Here is a 16,613-nt window from a genome sequence, read left to right as displayed (position 1 = left end):
TAAAAATTAAACCTATATGTTAGTTTTCAAAAATATTTAGATATAAACTTGAAATCACGACCTTAATTTTTGAATTTTCTTTGTAATATGATTTATTCTAGTCATTAGCTTGTCTTAAAAAATAATGCAAAATTGTATTTGAGCTTAGCCTATGTTAGACTATTATAAATTCCTGAGCAGTAGAATTAGTTCAATGGGTAATTCATTCCTTAAAAAAAAAGTTCTACAATTTACTTCACCCACATGAATAATTGAGTTGCTACTAAGAACTACATTAGTGCTTAGATATAAATCATTACTAATGAGAAACAGGCTCACCCATATTTATATATAAACACACTGAGAAGCATAGTAAATGCATCTCATCATACAAAGCTGTAGGAAATGATCCATTTCGGTGAGCTAATAAAAATATGTGTTCTCTGCTTTCTCCATGTAAGGAGATGAAAACATTCATTAGCGTTTCACCTGTGGTAGACATGAGGATAAACTACAAAAGACACAGTCAAATGACATATAGACAGGCTGCTACAACCATCTCTAGACCCACTCAGAGCACTAGCTTGAGCTGGGTATCTTTCTCTCCAGTCATCTGAGAAAACGTTCTCAGAGAATTAGAAAAGTTACAAGATTCAGAGTTGGAATTCAAAGAATGAGAGAATGCAAATGGACCCATTTAATCTGCTAATATTTATTATTTCAGAAATAGCTTTAGTTTATTAATGAGATCTTTTTAAAATCATCCCACTCATCATATTCTGCAATTCCAAAGTATCTCCTTTCCAAAGAAGACAGAGAAAGAAGTACTTCTGGGAGTGACGACCGCATGCTCAAGTGGCCTTCAGCTTCTTTCACAGAGCGTCATCTTATGATGATCAGCATACTTGTACATATGATTGGCACTCCAATATATCTCCGTGGTTACAGAGTCCTGGCCATCTGGATGATCACTTGAAAATGAGATGAAGAGAGCTGCCTCAGTATCAGCACCAAGGCTTCATGATCTGAACCATCAGAAAATGCCGAAGATTTGCTTACATTCCTGTTGGAATTATTTCTAATAAAAAATTTTCACCAGATCAAGCAAAAATTTGTATCTCTCTCCCCACTTAGTCTCCATCAGTTTAGCCTCAAAGGGCTTACACGTTGGTCCACCGAAACAATGATTAGCTCTGGAACCAAAATCAAAAAGAAGAAAATCCAAAATCCAAATCATGCTCTGTATGAACTAATGTTCAGCTTCCACATGAAAGTTGTCAAACTGTGCAAATTCAAAGGAGTGAGTTCCAATCGCTGCCCAGCCATTCCTTGGGTAATGTACCGGGACATTTTTCCACAAAAATTGGCCATTCAACATGCCAGAGGAAAGAGGACCCTGGAATAGAGAGAATGACGGCCCTTGAAAACACATGGACAGAATCCCCTCAAGTCTGTGTCATGATCATGTAGCCTGTCTTAGTCTCACTCTAGACTTAGTACTACAAAACATAGTTCCTCATATTTGAGCAAAAATCTCAAATACAGGAAAATATTTCTAGGACTGTGTGAACAGTTCCTGATCCTCCAACAAAATGTAAAGACAACAAAAGAATAATACTTTCTATAACATTATTATAAGGTTTTAGACACTAAGGTTTGGTGAATATGAAATTAAAATTTTCTTTTTTTGGCGGGGGGTCCAGTCGTGGGGCCTGAACTCTGGGCCTGGGCGCTCTCCCTCAGCTCTTCAGCTCAAGGCTAGCACTCTACCACTTGAGCCACAGCACCACTTCTGGCTTTTTTCTTTTTTTTTTTTTTTGCTTATGTGGTGCTGAGGAATCAAACCCAGGGTGTCATGCATGAGCCACCTTCCCAGCCCCTAAAATTTTCTTTACTGTAGGTGCACATACAGCCTTGTGAGAAACAAGCAGCACCTCTTCAGATACGGCGTTGCCTGAGCCCAAACATCTGCCACTATCTCACTATTTAAGGCCTTCATTTTCTCTGCCCAGGCAGGAGGGAAACCTTAACTTCTAGCCTTAGTTTATAGAGAATATCACTATAAAAGCATATGCAAGCCAGGAGCCAGTGGCTCATGCCTGTAATCCAACTACTCAGGAGGCTGAGATCTGAGGATCATGGTTTGTTCAAAGCCAGCCCGGGCAGGAAAGTCCATGAGACTCTTACCTCCAATAAATCACCAGAAAACCAGAAGTGGTGCTGTGGCTCAAGCCATAAAGTGCTTGCCTTGAGCTGAAGAGCTCAGGGATAGTGCCCAAGCCCAGAGTTCAAGCCCCATGACCAGAAAAAAAAAATTAACATATATATATATGCAAATATATAAGCAACTCCTTTTCTTACCTGAGAATCATAGTAATCACTGGCTAAGCTGATGATAGGGTAGAGAAATGGGATAGAAAAAGGGAAGTATCCAGTGTGCTTTACTGGTCACTGACAGAGAAAGAAAAAATTATGTCTTCCTCAGAAGGTTGCTCAGTGCTTGGCACACAGTGAACAACAGATACTGTCTCTTACTACCATTATTCTAGAGCACTAAACTCAATGCATACCCTCACAGCTAAGCATGGGAAAGTAACTACTCTCAAAAGGTGAAGTGCTGATAAATAAAAGCCTTACGCCAAAAACAAAAATAAATTGTTTTTTTCTTAAAATTATAATCCAACAAGCCATAGTTTGGCTGTCATTTTATGAATGAAGACACTGAGGTTTAATAAAATTAAAACCTAAAGTCACATATCTACCAGCAAAGCTAGGAATGGAATCCAAGACATCCAATTCCAACAATAGCCACAGTCTTAGTATGAACCACTACCTTCAGTTCTACAAATGCATTCTAAGATCTACTGCTACTTTTAGGATAGTGAATTAACACAGACTAAATACTAAGCTTAACAGTGGCTAACCTCCTCCTAACCCCCTTACTTGCTCCGGCCATCCTGCCTTACCCAACTGCTCGCTATCCCAGACCAGCCCTGTTTGCCCTTAGCACCAGCTGTGTGGTCTACTCTTGTTGTTCTAGCCATTCAGATCTAAGCTCAAACACCATCCTGACCACCACCACCCCCACCCCAGTTACAAAATAAAGAGTAGAGGAGTTACCCCATTTGTACTCAATTACTGCCTTAGAACAAGGATCCGCAAACTCTAGCCCTGAGGTCAGATACATTTTTTAAAGTAAAATTTTATCAAAATATAGGCACATCCGTTCATTTACTTCTTGTCTATCTCCAGACTGGATAACTGGAGAAAGACACTGACAGCATATAGCATAAAGCTAAGCCACAAGGACAAAACAGAATATATACAGATGATAGAACAATCATTAGTCTGGCTGAGTGGTAGGATGGGTGTAAGTCTTCCACATCACGATCTATCTTGATATTCTAATGTCTAAAGGAAATTATATATATGAAAAGACTATCAGAAGAAACAACTAACACAGGTGCAGCTGTAGCAAACACACAGCGCACAGAGTGGAATGAATATATGTGGTTTCAAGTGCTGATAGAAGCAATGGGTAAAAATAAAGCAACTGAAAAGAGGCAGAGTCAACTGTTTGTTACTATGTGGGTTTACTCTGTAAATAGTTTCATCCTATGACAGCAGATGTTTTTCTGGTTCCTTTACTCTTCATTATTTATCTTACTTTCCTCCATTTATTTTATTAACTGAAAACCCTAGAAAGTTAAAAGAATATTTTACCTCTAGGCATTCTGGTTAGGAATACTTGCCTTAATTATTAAGGTGAGTGTATACCATTCTTGTGCTCTAATTTCAGCATGTCCTGAAGTATACATCATCCACCCAGCTGTAACACACACACACATGAAAAAAATTAGCCTAATGGACACATTAAGATTTAATTCACAGAGCCAGGCACTGTGCTCACATCTGTAATCCTTGCTACTCAGGAGGCTGAGATCTGAAGATCTCGATTTGAAACCAGCCCAGGTATTAAAGTCCGTGAAACTTTTATCTTCAATTAACTACAAAGGAGCTGGAAGTGGAGCTGCGCTAGCCTTGAGCAAAAGAAGTCCAGGGACAGCTCCCAGACCCTCAGTTCAAGCACTAGGACCAGAACAAAAACAAAAAACAAAACCCAGAATCAGAGACTCCTATAATCACAAAATCAAAGGTTCCCAGCTGGCCAGTCTTCATAAACATCTAAACCCCTTCATTTTACAACCGATTTAACACAAAATATCCCTTCTTCTGTCATACATTCAATAAGCACTTATTGAGATTCTATTCAAGCCATAAACTATAGGTAAGCTCACAAAAGAATTAGTAAAATTAAACTGAGAAACAACCACAATACAAAGAGTTACACACACCATTTAGATAGACATTTGTACTTGAAAGGACTGAATACAGAGAACAGAAGTAGTCCCAAACTCCAATCAGATTTCTAGCTAGTAGAATTACTTACATGTTAACAGCACTAACTTAGAATTACAGGGAGAAAAGAGTAAGTTAAACTTATTACATTTGAATGCCTAAGTAAACCTAGAACTTGAGGACATTAGATGAAGATTTAGTTCCTAGTTGCAATGGTTCCAATTAACTAGTTTTTGAGACTTGGGGCAAATCAATTAACATCTGTGGCTTTCTGTATAGTTTAGAAAATCCATGAAGAACTTCCAGATTAGATATGTTATAATAAGTCCTTATACCAATGTCTTTACCACCCACTCCTTTATTTATAGAGCCAAGGTAAAAAACAGAAAGCTATAAAAGACATGTTAATCAACTCAGGAGGAAAGTCAAGAAACAAAACCAAGAAAGGTCAACATCACAAAGGTCTAATGTCAATAAAGCAGATGTATGAACTGTATAAAGTTCAACACCCAACTTATTCTAAGCCCCTATTCTTCCAAGTATTATTCTACATAGGACAAGCATAGTTAAGATCAATGAGAAAAGTAAAGATGTTTCCAAGTGTTAAGTAAATTAGGAAACAGAATTCCTCCACTTTAAGTAGATCAATCCCATCCCTAATTTCCATAAACCCAACAGCAGCATTCTTAAAATCTCTGTATCACTTCCTCCTATTACTACTTCACCCCAGCCTACACAAATCTGACCCTCACAGTTCAGCCCATCCCCACAATACCCTAAGCAGCCTTGCATAACTACATTCTCAGCAGTGAGCTGCCCACCTCCATACAAATTAAGTAACTGTTATTATGAATTGTTTGCTATGTGCTGCCATGAGTTAAATCTAACCAATCAGATGCACAGCATCTTGGGGTGGGGGGATCTTTATTGCGTCCATAAATAACAAGTGGATGCTCAAATAAAATACCACCAAGTAAGTCACGTAAAAAAATGTCACTTACCTAGATCAGCTGTAAGTCTGTAAAATCCACTTGCAAAAATCCAGAAGAAAACTCCTGTGGCACTTCTGACCAAAATACCACCTTTGTTTACTCTTCCTGCAATGAATACACCTCCCTTCTCTGGAGTCTCTATGTAAACATCACACTCAATAGTGAGATTGGTCCTGCAGAATAAAACAGTTGACTAGTATTCTTAAATTATGCCATTCTGATATAGCACAAATAGGTTATTTCATAATGGATGGTTTTAATCTTGTAATGAGAGGAGAAAATGACTTACTAAGTCTGAGCTTGTAGCATGGATAGGCTTGAAAAATCTTTTAAACTTTAAATATGCAAATCATGCCTTTTATTGCTAGTTAAATGGGGAGTGGATATTATTTTTTGCTTTCTATAATAAAACTCATTATCCAAATTTTGAGAAGCTACTTTTTTCTCTTAACACTATAAAGATAAAATTTTCCACATAATTCTGAACAAAAGACAAATGAAGAAAGGAAGTAGGTAGACTGTAGTCATAAAATTAAATGCACACCATATAAAAATTTAGGAAATTGAGGGGAAGGGTAGGATTGGGAGGGAGGAGGGAGAATGTTGAAAGAGGTTATGTCATTCAAGACGCATTGTATTCATTAACATTTTGTCAAATAGTAACTCCTTTGTACAACTACTTAAATAAAAATATCATTTTTAAAAAAGACTTATTCACTTCCATCATCAAGGAGAATCAATGAAGGAAATGGGAGAAGCCTCAGGGAGAACATAAACAATTTCAAAGCCAGTTTTTAAATTTAAATCTATCAAGATTTAACAACACCTTCAAAGGCAGTCACCTCTGTGCTAACTGCTACAGGGCTTCTCAAATTGGAGCAGCTTTAGAGGGCTGGTTAAACTTAAGCTGATGGCCCCATCCCCTCGGCGTCTGATTAAGTCTTGGGTAGACTCTTTGGAAGTACTCAAGTAAGAATTGTCCAGGTGATGCTAATGCTACTGGTTCAGGAATCCCACTTTCTGAACCATTGTACCCTACAGAGCATCTATCTAAACAGAGGAACAAAACCTTGGTTCTAAGAGCCTGGATCCATTAAGAGGATATTAAAGGAGAGGAAAGATTCAGCTAGCCAGGAACTATAGTTTTTACAATGAGTTCTCTTGCAGGTTTCCTTTTCAGCATGCTAGGAAACACAACACTTTCCCTTTCAGAGACAATACAATCATCCCAACCAACATGACATTTTTTTAATTCACTTGCTATTCAATGTCTAACAGCAAATGGTGGGGGAAGGCATACAACCAAGCAGTAAAATAAGTGATCTATCTAAATAATGGGGCCCATGCTTTGGACATTTAAACCTAGTCACCTGTCTTACAAAACAAATGAAGAAGACAAACTCTACCACCACTCTCAAAAAATCCAGATGTAGTGTCTACCTCAGCGACAATTTAAAAAATAGTGTTTGTATTGTTCAAAAAAACAAGCCACCAAGGTCATTCGTCCAAATTGGGGAAGAAATCTTCATTATATATCAGTAACTCTTAAGGACACCATGTACTATAAAGGTTCCATAGACTCTGGAGAACAAAATTCTTAAGACTTATGTCAGAGCTCAGGACTAGAATCACAATTTATAACCATGGTTGAGGAATACAAAGGATTTTCTGCAGATTTTCTGCAGCCTACAGCTAAACAATTCAAGGATTTTTCAGATTTATCTCTTCTTTCCTGTCTAATTTTCACACTTTGGATATACTGCTGTGTGTGTGTTTGTGTGTGTGTTTCTACAGTAGAATTATACTTGTAATAGGAATATTCTGAAAATAACTAGGTATAATAAGCCAGCACACTGAACTACAGTACTAGAGAAGATAAAGTTGGTAATTTTATTTTCTACAAGTTAAGACCATGTAATTCTACTACTGATCCAGCAGGTGGAAACATGAGATTAGTAAATTTAAAAAAAACACTCAAAATCTCAAAAGCTGTAAATCAACATTAAATTTTAATTAGGTCCCAAAGCCCTCAATTTTTATACTAAAATAAAACCTCCCTACAAGAGTCACTATTAAATTAGGCTAATTTGAAGGAAGGACACAGATACACACACACACACACACACACACACACACACACACACACAAATTGATGATTTGTACTCATCATGATATTTAATAATTACATACCTATTGGGTTCTTGGCAAAAGGAAAACAGTTGAAAACACCTCATTTCAGAATGTACCCAACATTACAAGGTTATTTCATCCAGATCTTACATACCATTGGTAATCTCCTATAATGCTGATTGGACTGAAAGCATCAGCAGCCCAAGTAATCGGGCGTTGATTGAGAACTTGTCGTAGAGTGAACTGATGCTCTCCTGGGTCTTCAGTGTTCATGTAGTATTCAAATATACCCGTCTGATCAGCAAAAAATGGAGCTTCACTAAAAAATGGGTACTCTGTTCAGAACATAATAAATTATCCACTTAGTATCTTAATAACTTTACAAAATCTCTCCTCTCTGAAATAGTACATTTTCAAGCACTTGGGGAAGTTTTATAAACAAAATAATACTTATAACCAAAGCTTACAATTTAGGTCTAGGGGATACTGATGTTCATATAATCCAACATTTATATTATCCAAATGGTTGGGCAGACTCCAGTACAAACAGTCCTCAGAGCTACATATGCCAATCAGCTGGAAGATGGTTTTTCCTAGGAGAGTGAGCTGAGTTCCTACAGCAGTGACTAGCAGGGGAGAGAGTCTCTAAGCAGCCCTGAAGCCAATAGGAGATTCAAGTCACTCCCCAGTAATGTTAATTTCCTCCCTGCTATTCTTCTATAGGCACAGATTTTAGGAGATTATAGACCCACATGATCCATCAGTGACACCTATAATCCTATACAATAGTACTTCTTAGTCAAAAAGTTGTGCTGCTTGCTGAGTGATCTATGAATATGACAATGACCATGTCCTAACTTTTGCCAAATGACCAATCAAGGGCTTCTCTATTGGCTTTAGGTCAAATCCTCCTAAACACCAGAAGGAGAATTATAATAGAAAACTCAAAGGCATAGCTAGAGGGTATGTGGTAAGTTGGGTTACCCAAGGATAACACAATTACTTCTAATTAATCAATTCACCAGTACCATGGAAAGACATACATTAACATGGCTTAACCTTCACACCGAAGAAAAATGTCAGTGATAGTTAATGAGGCATAAAAGTTTCAAATCTTCAGTCACACCAGAAGCAACCTAGAATTGTAACTTTCATTCTGACAATGACCTCTACACATTTCTAGCACTGAAAAACATAAAGCTATGCCTCCTCTTACCACACAGAGACCTGAGAGCTGAATGAACCGTCAAACCCAGTATCACAAAAAGAAATATTTTAAAAAAAACTTACCAACATTGAAATCATCATCATAGATAGATGGGAAGGGCCGGGATTTGGGAGGAAATGGGAACTGGCCTTTCCGACCTGTGGTGAGAGTGGTGAGCGTGAATATCTCATCCTCTTGCAGTTCCAATGTGAAAGTGCCACCACTGTCAAGGAGCTGGAAGAGAAAATGCCCACATTCAAGGCCAAGGGTAGCTCACATCACTGCCTCAAAACATCTTGAGAAAAATAATCTTAGGGCTGGGAAGGTGGCTCAGTGGTAGAGCACTTGCCTTGCATGCTCAAGGCCCTGGGTTCGATTCCTCAGCACCACATAAGCAAAAAGAAAAAAAAAGCCGGAAGTGGTGCTGTGGCTCAAGTGGTAGAATGCTAGCCTTGAGCTGAAGCGCTGAGGGACAGCTCCCAGGCCCAGAGTTCAGGCCCCACGACCAGACCAAAAAAAATAAAAATAAAAATAAAATAATCTTAACACAAAGACCAACTCATTCCTGTTAGGATTGCCTCAATCCTCATGAGACACCATATCAAGGCCCTTGGTAATGTTCTATGCCTATTTACAAGGACTTTATCGTTGAATCGATTTTAGAAGATTTCCTTCTATACTTCATAGGAAAAAAAAAGAATGTCATTGCATGGAGAAAGGAATAAATGGTGCCCAAACATATCTATTAGCCTATTCTTTTCAATTGTACAGTAAGCTCCTTAGAACTTGTATATATTTAATACATGCAACTGAAGGCTCTGCTCATTTCTCCCTTAAGACTTTTAGAAGGGAGAAAAACTCACTAAAACCTCACTAATCACTCAACTGTTAATCACAGAAAATGGTTCTCAAGAAAGAGAAGTTCTGATCATTATAAATTCAATATAAATTTTAATAAGCAAGGTAAGTTTATATAATGTTTATGACTTTGACAACTTAATGTTTTCAAGTTTTTTCCCCTCACATAAAATAAAGGGGAAAAATATATACCTGAAAGGGGTGTTGTAAGGATGAAGGCAGACAATGATTATGAAATGCTTATCTCAATGAGGGACTGACAGGAAACACAACTGCCTGTATTATTGCTGTTTGTTAACCATAAACCTCCAAAGGCACTACCAACCCTTTCATATACTATTAAGGTAGGAAGCAAAGTTATGCTCATTTTATACAATTGTGAAAAATTCTCTTTCTACTTAGAAGTTAAATGGTTCATATACCCTTAGTAGTTAGTTGATGGCCAGATATGAAATATCAGATGCCAAATTTGGGCTCTAGATTATCTTTTTTCCAATAGGAGAAAATCCTAGTTCATTATACTATTTCTAGCAACTGATTAGACAAAATGTACAATGTTCTTTTTCAATGGGTGTTTAATAATTAATAATGAACAATTATTAGAACATTAGTAATTATCAGAAATGTAGCCAATCATGTCAATTAAGTGAAGTAGTATGCTTGCTTGGGCCAATTCATTCTTTGAAACCTTTCATGAAAAAACAGCCTATGCTAAGCACAGTAGTAAGAACACTGTATTAAGACTCATGTTTAAGTCGGTCAGCACACAGTCCTAGGTAGCTGTAGGATGACTGATAGAGAAAGCTCAAATGTCAGATGAGCTAAACTTGGAAAGATAACAGACAGGAGAAGCCATCCTGGGAGAAGAAAAAGCATGTTCAGTCACAGAAGTAAGTAAACACTTATACATGCTTTGAAAACTATAGAAGTTTAGTAAAGAGTGGACAATTTAATAAGAAAAAAAGCCATCTTTCACCTCTGATGAGCCAATGAAGGTCAGATGCTACACTAAGGAATGAATATGACAGTGAAAAATCACTGACATATTTTGAACAAGGCACAGACACAAATCAGACCCACATTACAAACATGCCCCCCTCTGGTGGCCGTGTGGTAAGCTATCCTTGAGGAAGTCAACACTGGGGCTAGAATACCAGGAGGCAAAGTCTGAAATCCATGCGAGCAATAATGAGCAAGTTAAACTTGCCATAGCAGTAGAAATTGGAAATGAGAAAAATATATAGATGACAGAATCGTCTTTATGTGATCATAGTGGGATAGAGAGGGGAAAAAAATAAGAGTTGAATTTCTCACCTGGGCAGCAACTGAGGCAAACTAAGACTAAAGAGCCAAAAACATCTATAAACACACAGACATCTACAATTCCTTAAACAGGATTTCTAGTTAAGAAATAGAAAACACTCATTTGCTTCAGCCATACTCAAGTAACTAACTCCTCTGTATAGCACCTTTACAGTAAAAGAAAATTTAAAAATAAAACATAAAATCAATTACAAACTTTCAAATTCTTCATTCATTAGCCAATTCCTGGCACTTTTTAAACTGTCTTACTGTAATAAAAAATTAAAATAAAAGGAAGTGGCACTGTAGCTAACGTGGTAGAGCACTAGCCTTGCGCTGAGGAGCACAGAGACAGCACCCAGACTCATAAACTGACAAAAATTAAAATAAATAAATAAACAAATTAAAATAAAGGACTTTAAAACTACCCATATAGAATCCAGTCGTTTAAAAAGGAATCTCTCAGATGGTATTCCAAGCTTAGTATACCACACCTGTAGCTCTGGTATATCACTCTAGAGAAAAAAAAAAAAAAAAACAAAGCATGGGTTAATATTTCATTTCCCAAATATGTACTAGTTAAAAGATAAACACAATGATAATGTGTGATTTACCAAAAAAATCAACTATTAAGTAGTTATATTTTTAAATTAGTAAGACATTGTTTAAGCTAATACTTTATTTCTCATAAATTTCAGCTACTAAGCAAGATAGCTAGGCATTTTCAAGAACAAACCTCTGCATTAATAGACTTTCAGAAGGGCCCTTACTTTGTTTCAGATAAGACTCTTCAGAGAAACTTGCAGAGAACATGCTAACCACTATTCTTTTAGGTGACCTAGACCCAGAGTAAACTTAGCTTGTGGTAACAATGAATAGAGCACACACAGAAGCAATCTTGTCTACCATCTTTCCTGTATGAACACCTGCTCTATGGCCTTGAGCTAATTTAAGCATGCTCAGAAGTGTGCCTTATCATTTTTTGTTCTTGAATTGTTACTTTAAACTGAGCATGCTGAGAAATATCCACCATATACATCATGCTCTGATGTACCCATCTCCAGTGTGCTTTTGTATATCAACATGCACAGGCTCCCTGAATAAAATACCCATGCTGCTTTTCCAGGAGATCATTGCTTTGGGGGGGAGGGAGGGGAAGCCTACAGTGCTCTTCTTACCTGTCACAGGTGATAAATCTCCATCTTTATCTCCTGGTTATGATCTTTGGTATTGTATTAACCAAGATAGGAATACTAAAGAACTCTGCCAAATGTTTAAAAAAAAAAAGCCTTTGCTTCAAAAGTACTCACTATTGTATCTGCATAAAAACCTTTTTAAGAATCTTCTAGTACAAAAATAATTTTATATGCATTAATTTAAAAGGTACTGAACGTTCTCAATTCAAATCTAACAAAAGAACTAGGTGCCAGTGGCTCACACCTACAATCCTAGCTTCTCAGGAGGCCACGATCTGGAAGAATGAGTTTCAAAGCCAGCCAGGACAGAAAAACCCAACAAACTCTATCTTGAAAACAAGCCAGAGAAAAGCTCAACTAGAAGCAAGGCTCAAGTAGTAGAACACCCACTGTGAGCAAGTAAGCCAAGCAAGCACAGGATCCTAAATTCAATCGCTGGTTAAAAAAAAAAAAAATCTAACAATTTTCACGATGTTGATCTTTCCAATCCAGGAGCATGGGAGTTTTTGCCACTTTCTAAGTTCTGTTTTGATTTCCTTTTTCAAGTTTTTAAAGTTTTCATCATAGAGGTCTTTCACTTCTTTGGTTAAGTGAATTCCGAGGTATCTTATTTTTTGTGGGGCTATTACAAATGGAGTTGCTTTCCTAATTTCAGCCACACTTTTCTCATTGTTGGCATACAGAAAAGCCATTGATTTTTGAGGGTTAATTTTATATCCTGCTATTTTGCCAAAGTTTTGAATCAGCTTGAGTAATTTGGGAGTGGAATCTATGGGATTCTTTAAATACAAGATCATGTCATCTGCAAAGAGGGAGAGTTTTACTTCTTCTTTCCTTATTTGGATCCCCTTTATGTTTGCATCTTGTCTAATTGCTGTAGCTAGGCATTCTGATACTAGATTGAAGAGAAGTGGAGAGAGTGGACATCCTTGTCTTGTTCCTGAGTTAAGAGGAAATGGCTTTAGTTTTTCACCATTAAGTATAATGCTGGCTGTAGGTTTGTCATATACAGCCTTTATTGTATTGAGGAATGTTCCATGGATTCCTAATTTTTCCAAGACCTTCATCATAAAGGGGTGTTGGATCTTGTCAAATGCTTTTTCTGCATCTATTAAGATAACCATGTGGTTCTTATCCTTGCTCTTGTTGATGTGATGAATTATATTAATTGATTTGCGTATATTGAACCAGCTTTGCATCCCTGAAATGAATCCTGTTTGATCATGGTATATGATTTTTTGGATGGATTGTTGAAGTCGATTGGCCAAAATTTTGTTGAGAAGAAGTAGAAATATGGTGCCTTTTTACCCGCTTTTCAGTATAAAGTAAACAAATAGTGCCTTTGGTGATTTGTATTGTTGTTTTGGTACAGAGTACTGAGTATTTTAGAGTATTCCAAAGATCACTGTTTAAGCACAGTTTTTTTGTTTTGTTTTTTTGTTTTTTGGTCCAGTCATGGGGTCTGAACTCTGGACCTGGGCGCTGTCCCTTAGTTCTTCAGCTCAAGGCTAGGGCTCTACCACTTGAGCCACAGCTCCACTTTCAGCCTTTTTCTTTTTGCTTATGTGGTGCTGAGGAATTGAACCCAGGGCCTCAGGCATGCAAGGCAAGCGCTCTACCACTGAGCCACCTTCCCAGCCCTAAGCATAGTTTTATAGTATATAACTGATGCTCAAGCCACCAAGGATAATTTTTTTTTTTTTTTGGTAAGTCATGGGGCTTGAACTCTGAGCATGGGCGCTGTCCCTCAGCTCCTCAGCTCAAGGCTAGCACTCTCAGCCACAGCACCACTTCTGGTTTTCTAGTGGTTAATTGAAGATAAGAGTCTCACAGATGTTCCTGCCTGGGCTGGCTTTGAACTGGGATCCTCAGATTTCAGCCTCCTGAGTAGCAAGGATTACAGGCGTGAGCCACCGGCACCCAGCTCCAAGGATAATTTTCTTACAAGTGACTTTTATAAGTGTTCCTCAAAGCCACAGAGACCTTTGACATGTACTGGCTTCTGTCCTATTTCTTTAAAAGGAGTCAGGAGATACAAATGCAAATTATTAACTCATATGTATGACTTATCACATAAGAACTGCTGGACTGTGATAGAAGTAATAATGTGATACATATGTACTTACAAGAGTTCCCTGAAGAAAAAAGGTAGCCAATTGTTGTGATACATTGTAATAGGGAAGAAATGGCCGGATACACATAGAATGTTTGTGACTCTGAAGATAAAACGAAGTTAAGTTATCCACATGATATTATACAAGCTATAAATAACTAGTATCCCAAGATTAATATAAGTAGCACACATTACATAACTATGAATTTATCTCAAATGTTAACAATTTTTCTGCTGTACTCTTAATGAATGTGTGTTTTGTATGACTAGACAAAGCAAATCCCAATTACACTTCAACTGTTCAATTTTTTGTTATAAACACTTTCCAAGTAAAATATATCAAGTGGAAAAAAAAAAAAAAGCTTTAGCCAGGAACCAGAGGCTCAGGCCTATAACCCTAAGTACTCAGGAGGCAGAGATCTGAAGATCGTGGTTTGAAGCCAGCCCAGACAGTAAAGTCTGTGAGACTAATTGGAGACTAATCTCCAATTATCCACCCAAAAACTGGAAGTGGTGCTACCACTTAAAATGATAAGGAGTGCTAGCTTTGAGCAAAAGAGCTCAAGGACAGTGCCCAGTCTCTGAGTTTAAGCCCCAAGACCTACAAAAAAAATGTTATACCATATAACCATGATATACCATATAACTATATCTTTCAAATTCACACAAAGGTCAGCTTAATAGATACGAGTAGCTCTCATATTGCTGTCATTTTTCACAAGTCACGATTATGAGCTGGAAACAAAAAAAAGCTGAGACATGAATTCTACTTTAGAGAATTCAATAATTACAGGACTCAGCTATTTAGGTGGGAGGAGGGAAGTAATCGTGGAGATGGGAGGGAAGGGATGGTAGGGAAAAACAAAGGAGGAGGCAACAATGCTTGATAAGAAATGTACTCATTACCTTGCTCATGTAACTGAAACCCCTCTGGTACAGTATTTTCACAATAAAAAAAAACTTATTTTTTTTTTAAAAAAGGTTCTGTCCCAGGCTTAACAGACAATTATAAAATTTTAAAAAATCACCAGCACAGGTGGCTCATGCCTGTAATCCTAGCTACTCAGGAGGCTGAGATCTGAGGATCACAGTTCAAAGCCAGCCTGGACAGGAAAGTCCATGAGACTCTTATCTCCAATAAACCACCTGAAAACAGGAAGTGGTGCTGTGGCTCAAGCAGTAGAGCACAGGCCTTGAGCTGAAAAGCTGAGGGATAGCGCCCAAGCCCAGAGTTCAACCCCAACAACCAAAAAAAAAAAAAAAAAAAAAATTAAAAATCATCATAAATAGACACTTCAACTAGGAAAATTGAGGGGATGGGTTGGATTGGAGGAATGAGGGAGGGAGATTGGTGAAAGGGGTGATGTTGATTAATATGCATACTCATACACTAACATGTAACAATAACCCCTTTAAAAAACTACTTAAGAGATAATAAAAATATAATTTAAAAATAAAATAACTGAGAGTACAAATAGAAAATCAGTAAGCATATATAGGAGATTTCAACACTATTTCAACAGTGTCAAGCAGCTTGCTTTGACTGAGATCTGTAAGTCACTCCATCCAGTGACAGCAGAATGCATATCCCCTTCAAGAGTACATGGAGAACTGACCAAGGTCTCCCACATCCTAACCAATACACAAATCATAATAAATTTGAAAGGTTCTAGTCACACAAAGTATAACATTTCCCACCATATAATTAAAATGAGAATAACTGAAAAAAACTTCAGAATCATTCTAAAATATTCAGAAAACAAATAAATTTCTAAATAATCTATGGTCCATAAGAAAAAAGATGACAAAAAAATCCTCAAATAAATAAAGCCTTAAAACTTTAAAAGTATGACTTTAAAAATTAGTCTACATATTCATTAATTTCAACAAACTATGAAAATAAATGCAAGGAGATAAACACACAGACACATCATAATAAAGGCCAAAAATCAAAGATAAAAAGATTTTAAGAGCAAGACTGGAAATGACTGATCATCTTTATAATCTTATAAGAAGAACTTTATAAGATTAGCAGCTGATTCTTTTTCATCTGTGAAAGCAATATGTCAAAATGCCAAAGAAGCTCTCAATCAAAAATCTTATATCCATCCAAAAATATCTTTCACAAAATGAGGGCAAAACACATCCCAGATATACAAAAACTAAATGTGCTGGCAACAGGTACAGCTTTCATAAAATACAACAATCATATTAAAGACAGTAAACATGTAGTTTTTATCCTTTTTTCTTGTAACTTACTTTAAAAGTATTTTATACAATATGCATATAATTGTACTGTTTAACTAACAATAGACAGAAATGTAATACATTTGTCAGTAACAACACAAAGGAACAGGTGGAAGACAAGCTACATTTGGAGCAGCCTGTTGCGTGATGCTACATGATGCTACCAACTGGCAAGAGAAGAAGACTTTTAAAAAATCCTTCTTATCCTCCCCCTTCCAAATTCAGATTAT

At 37.0% G+C, this 16,613-nt stretch overlaps 1 protein-coding gene across 2 annotated transcripts in view; it reads right to left on the bottom strand.

Annotated features, from left to right (window-relative positions):
* Positions 1 to 736: 736 nt before the first annotated feature.
* Galc (galactosylceramidase) overlaps positions 737 to 16,613 on the bottom strand; it is a 38,998-nt gene continuing 23,121 nt past the window's right edge. For both annotated transcript variants that reach the window (XM_042692596.1, XM_042692597.1), the window contains exons 11-17: positions 14,150 to 14,239; positions 11,256 to 11,342; positions 8,751 to 8,901; positions 7,615 to 7,795; positions 5,340 to 5,503; positions 3,732 to 3,808; positions 737 to 1,375 (exon numbers count right to left, since the gene is read on the bottom strand). In XM_042692596.1, the coding sequence (XP_042548530.1) occupies positions 1,229 to 1,375; positions 3,732 to 3,808; positions 5,340 to 5,503; positions 7,615 to 7,795; positions 8,751 to 8,901; positions 11,256 to 11,342; positions 14,150 to 14,239 (897 nt within the window). In that variant the 3' untranslated portion in view covers positions 737 to 1,228. The remainder of the gene's footprint in view (positions 1,376 to 3,731; positions 3,809 to 5,339; positions 5,504 to 7,614; positions 7,796 to 8,750; positions 8,902 to 11,255; positions 11,343 to 14,149; positions 14,240 to 16,613) is intronic.

The sequence above is a fragment of the Dipodomys spectabilis genome, unplaced genomic scaffold (assembly GCF_019054845.1).
Source record: "Dipodomys spectabilis isolate Male_0828 unplaced genomic scaffold, ASM1905484v1 ptg000157l, whole genome shotgun sequence".
NCBI lineage: Eukaryota > Metazoa > Chordata > Mammalia > Rodentia > Heteromyidae > Dipodomys > Dipodomys spectabilis.
This window is presented reverse-complemented; position numbering and strand designations above follow the sequence as displayed.